This window comes from Balaenoptera musculus, chromosome 2, assembly GCF_009873245.2.
Source record: "Balaenoptera musculus isolate JJ_BM4_2016_0621 chromosome 2, mBalMus1.pri.v3, whole genome shotgun sequence".
In the NCBI taxonomy this organism is placed as follows: domain Eukaryota; kingdom Metazoa; phylum Chordata; class Mammalia; order Artiodactyla; family Balaenopteridae; genus Balaenoptera; species Balaenoptera musculus.
The window spans coordinates 88285060-88290568 of NC_045786.1; the positions used below are offsets into that span (position 1 = coordinate 88285060).

Here is a 5509-nt window from a genome sequence, read left to right on the forward strand (position 1 = left end):
CCCTCCTGCCAGGCACAGAGCTAGACAGGGGTTAGCCAGGGTTGACAGTCCTGTCTCACCAGTGCCCAACCCACCCAGCCACAGAGCTGCTGATCCTGGCTCATCACTGCTTCACACTGACCTGCCACATGGAGGGCATCATCCGAGTCCTGCAGGCCGCCCGGCTGCTCACAGACAACCACTTGGCCCCCAGTGAGGAGTATGGACTGGTGGTAAGTCACCCCCTCACCTTCACCCTCCATCCTGAGGAAACCTTTGATAGAACAGATAGGCTGGAGACTATCAGCTCAGAGCTGATGTGGTCTTAGGGAATTTGCCTATCTGGATACCACTACCTACTTGGTAGCTGGCTGGGCAGTTCAACCCTCTGCTCCAGGTTATGATTTCTCTCCAAATCAGAGATTGCACCAAAGGAATAGAAATCAACGAGGATCCCTGCCGTGCTCCAGGACTGTCATACCCCCTTACCAAGCAGTTAGCTTTTCTAGAGGGCTAAGACGGCAGTTACTTCCCCCGCAAAACAAGGGTCAGACCTGCCTCTTATATCTGAATTGAAATGAACTGACAACTCAAGCTTCCTGTACCTCCCCGAAATTCTCTAGGCTTGAAACTGACCCAAGTGTCTGAGCAAGCCATTGGGTGCTGTAATAAGGAGTGGTGGGAAGAGGAAGAGTGCCTGCCCAGGAGGATGGCACTTCAGCACTTGATAGTCATGTGTAGAGACAACAGAGGAGGGGACAGCCAGTGGTTTCCCAATGACTTAGCATTTCTGAATCCTCCAGAGAAGGCCCCTGTTGGGTACATGGGATGGGAAGGGGGGAGACAGGCAAGGAGGAAAGGAGTTAATAAGCATGGCAGCCTGGCCATTAACCCTTCTTCCCGCCAGAGTTTGGTATTTGAAAGCAACCAAACTGTTGGGGTAGTGGTCTGGCTCAGAGAACTCCAAGCAATGCTGATGCAAGCTGCCCTCTCCCTTTGTAGGTGCGTCTCCTCACTGGCATTGGAAGGTACAATGAGATGACATACATATTTGATTTGCTGCATAAAAAACACTACTTTGAAGTGCTGATGAGGAAGAAGTTGGACCCGGTAGGTGTACAGTATTTTTGAGCTGCAGTATGACATGTACTATTGATACTTGGGAGTCTCAGGTTTTCTCAGGAATAATCCCAATCAGGATGGACTCCCAGGATATAGAGGGAGGGAATTAAGGACCTCCCTAAGACATATACTGTAACCAGTAGCTTTAAGGTTACAGAGCTCAGACCAGGTCACAATTATGCTGATAGGTGCTAAATAATGAAGAAAAAGAGTTTGTGCGCTTCCACCTGTCTCTGTCTCCTGCCTTACTGTCCCAGTGCCTGCTTTGGCAGGGGCAAAAACCCTTCCTGAGAGCCAGGTGGGAATGGATTGACCAGCTTGGAAGGCTGTGTCTGGGGCCTTTTAGAGTGGAGAGTTTTCAGGGGACCATGAAAAAGTGTGTTGCCGAGAGCTATTCAGAAGTGAATGCCAAGGTCTGGGTCTAGAAAGCTGTGGAGCTATTTATGATGATGACCAGGAAGGAGGCTGGGAAGCAAAAGCCTGACTTGCCAGGCCTTTGGTCTCTGGGCGCTTGTCTGTCCTCAGCATACTATGTGACACCAGGCATGCATTCACAGAGCCTCTGTTTTCAAGTTATTCATTGGCTAATTCATTGTTTTCACCTCTAAAGATTTAAAAACCTATGGGACTTCCCTGGCGGTCCAGTGGTTAAGACTCTGCGCTTCGGGGAACTAAGATCCCACATGCTGTGTGGCGCAGTCAAAAAATAAATAAATAAATAAAAACCTAGGTGCACTTTTGACATCTGGGAACTTGGGCCCAGACAAGCAGGATTAAGAGACAAAGCAGAAAAACTCTCCTCAGTGCCGGGCTAGTTTCAGGACAGACCAGTCCGGTTGTAAGGAAAGGAGCAAGTCCTGGACATAGGGACACCTTCAGGATTTTTAAAATTGTTTTTGAGGCATTTTTGTTCCTGCATTTAAATATTCTTTTAATAACTTTGTTTCTGATTACAAAAGTAATGAATATTCAACGTTAAGACACTTGGGTCCTCGCTTCGGCAGCACATATACTAAAAATTGGAACAATACAGAGAAGACTAGTGTGGCCCCTGTGCAAGGATGACACGCAAATTCGTGAAGCGTTCCATATTTAAAAATAAAAAAAGACACCTGGAAAACAGAACACGAAAAAAAGCCCTGTGTGTCTAGCTACTGTCTGCAGACAGCCACTGCTAACAATTTGGTATAGGCCCTTTCTTTGCACATATACCCACAAACATATATACATACATGTTCACATATTTTTATCAAATTTGTCATGCTGTGCAGATAGGAAATAGCCTGCTTTTCTCAGTTAACAATAAGCATGAATAATTTTCAAGTCAACATCGGTTTTAATGGCTACATGGTGTTCTCTTAGATCTTATTCTGGACATCTGGATTATTTCTAATTGTTTGCTATTAAATATCCTTGTTACATCCATCTTAGCACTTTTCTCTGCTTACTTCTTTAGGGATAGAGTCCTAGAAGTGGAACCGTTAGACTAATGCACGTGTGTACATTTGTAAGGCTTCTCGCCTCTGACAGGTCTTACCATTTACACTCACCAGCAGAGAGGCTGTGGCTGTTTCCTTATACCCAGGATAGTATAAACTTTGGTATTCATTTTTGCTTATCTTTTCCTTTTCCTTGGGAGTTTCTGAGGAACTTTCAGAATCAAAGGACTAGGCCAGTCCTGCCTACCTTGCAGTACATGGCTGAGACCTTGGTATCCCCCCCTTTTTTCTGGGCAGAGTGGTACCCTGAAGACAGCCCTACTGGACTACATCAAACGCTGCCGCCCTGGGGACAGTGAGAAGCACAACATGATTGCCCTGTGTTTCAGCATGTGCCGGGAGATTGGGGAGAACCATGAGGCAGCTGCCTGCATCCAATTGAAATTGATTGAGTCTCAGCCCTGGGGTGAGCAGAGGTCACAGCAGGGCAGTGCTGCCGGCCAGGGAAGGTTCTCAGGGCTAAGCAGGGCAAGAGTCCATGAGACTAATACCCACCTCAGCTTCTAACATTTATTCAGTGGGGCCCCAGGGGGCAGAAAGGAGACAGAAGGGGGGTTGGAAGGCATTTTACCCCTCTTGTAGCCAGTGCATCCAGGGGTGTCATCTGTCAAGAACCAATGTATGTTGATGCTGTGTAAGCCTGCCTTGATGTTTCAGAGAGAAATTGAACTAGATGGGGCAGTGAATCCTACTCCAGTGTGTGTGTGTACTTTTGGCCCAATAGCCTTTACCTGAGTGAGACATACCTGCCTCCCTGTGAACAGGAGCTGGCTTGTCTCTACAGTCCACCCTACTACTGAGTGGGATGAGAGTAGCCAGCCTTGGGAGTCAGACACACCCACGTTTCCTTTACTCCCCTGCAGAGGACAGCCTCAAGGATGGGCACCACCTGAAGCAGCTGCTGCTGAAGGCCCTGACTCTGATGCTGGATGCAGCAGAGAGTTATGCCAAGGTAACCACGAGAGTCTTATTCCAGACTGGACTTGGGGTTTGGTGTCTGCCATAGGAATAATTTTATTTTGTTCCATTGCTGGAGGGTTCACGGGGGAGATGACGGCAACAAAGTCTTAATCTGTGCCTACTGCCACCCTTATCCTTCAGGACTCCTGCGTGCGACAGGCCCTGCACTGTCACCGGCTCACCAAGCTGATAACACTGCAGATTCACTTTCTGAACACCGGCCAGAACACAATGCTCATCAACCTGGGCCGCCACAGGCTGATGGACTGTATCATGGCCCTACCTCGGTTCTACCAGGTGAGCAAGGAGGAAAAACCTAGCCAGTGCTGCCAGCATCCTCTCCTGCTGTCTCTGTCATGGGACCCAGAAACTGAGTGGTTTACCTAAGGTCTCGGGGCTAGTGACAGAACCAGGACAGTCCAGCTCTCCAGCTGCCTTTCCATAGTAGTATTTCTTACCAGCATACTGTTTGGGCAGAGGTTGGAGAACAGTGAGACATACTGTCTCCTTTCCCCACACTATTAAGTCAGCAGAGAGGCAGACATCTTTGCACTTAAGACAGTTGAGGTTCAGGGGAACATCCCTGCCAGTGGTCCTGCAAGCACCTCTTAGCCCCAGCAATTCCAGAACAGTGCACTTGGGTTAGCATAAAAAGTCAGGGCGGGCTTCCCTGGTGGCGCAGTGGTTGAGAATCTGCCTGCTAATGCAGGGGACACGGGTTCGAGCCCTGGTCTGGGAAGATCCCACATGCCACGGAGCAGCTGGGCCCGTGAGCCACAACTACTGAGCCTGCGCGTCTGGAGCCTGTGCCCTGCAACGGGAGGGGCCGTGATAGTGAAAGGCCCGCGCACCGCGATGAAGAGCGGTCCCCGCACCGCGATGAAGAGTGGCCCCCGCTTGCCGCAACTAGAGAAAGCCCTCGCACGAACCGAAGACCCAACACAGCCAAAAATAAATAAATAAATAAATTTAAAAGTCAGGGCTTCTGGGAGGCTGGTTCTAGCCCTTTAACAAGGAGGGACGGTTATCAGGGAATCAGCCCTTTCACTGTTCCTTAGAGAGTTGAGTTAGTGAGAAAAATATTCATCAGCAGTTCTTTTAACCCATTGTGAGGAAGATTAAAAACACTGAAGGAAGGTGTTTGGGGTGTCAGGGAAGGGGAAATAGCAAACTTTTCACCAACCCTGATACGTAGAGCCTTCTAACATTATTGGTGATGATAATACTGTACACTCATAGAGTGAATATGAAGTCATTTTCTAGAGCAGTTTGCCTTCAGTTTTACATCCAATAGGCTCTAATGGTGTCCTCCTTCCCCTCCATCCTTTTAAGGCTTCTATTGTGGCTGAGGCCTATGACTTTGTTCCTGATTGGGCTGAAATTCTATACCAACAAGTGATTCTTAAAGGAGACTTTAATTACTTGGAAGAATTTAAGCAGCAAAGGTTATTAAGATCCAGTATATTTGAAGAAATTTCAATAAAGTAAGTTAAAATGCCTCAGCTTTGAGATCAGGCACGGGTAAGAATTTTATGACCACGTATAACATGCCTATAGGCTACTCCTCTGCTTGAGATGGCAAAGAGATGTCAAGAATACCCAGAAAGACAATCTTTTAACAAATTTATGCAAACAGATGAATGAGAATAGTTTGCTTATGGTGCTCTGTACTTAAAATGGGAGGAGAGCTACTCAGCTTGTCTGAGGTGCCAAAAACACTAAACATCAGAGGTCCCCTTTGGATTACTGAAATTATTCTAATTAAGGCCAGCATTAAGATACTCATTTTTAATGAAATAATTTCATTGTCTATCAAGCACTCCCTAATAGTCTGAATGATTTCTCAGATTCAAGCACCTTCTCCTCTATAGACAGTGATAAGTATCAGAGCTGATAGCCTCATTCAAGATACAGTATCTTAACCTGTACGTTCTTGTTTCTTTGTCTAG

At 47.2% G+C, this 5509-nt stretch overlaps 1 protein-coding gene and 1 non-coding gene across 3 annotated transcripts in view; both read left to right on the plus strand.

Annotated features, from left to right (window-relative positions):
* SPG11 (SPG11 vesicle trafficking associated, spatacsin) overlaps positions 1-5509 on the plus strand; it is a 93169-nt gene that overhangs the window by 86758 nt on the left and 902 nt on the right. Inside the window, exons 34-39 of one of the 2 annotated variants that reach the window (XM_036844768.1) lie at positions 79-212; positions 982-1089; positions 2838-3006; positions 3464-3552; positions 3702-3857; positions 4893-5044. In XM_036844768.1, coding sequence (XP_036700663.1) covers positions 79-212; positions 982-1089; positions 2838-3006; positions 3464-3552; positions 3702-3857; positions 4893-5044 — 808 coding nt within the window. Of the gene's footprint in view, positions 1-78; positions 213-981; positions 1090-2837; positions 3007-3463; positions 3553-3701; positions 3858-4892; positions 5045-5509 lie in introns of those variants that run through there. The other variant, XR_005018904.1, reaches the window with a different exon arrangement.
* LOC118891394 lies at positions 2090-2197 on the plus strand. Its single transcript, XR_005018977.1, has one exon. It is a non-coding gene; the product is annotated as a U6 spliceosomal RNA (small nuclear RNA).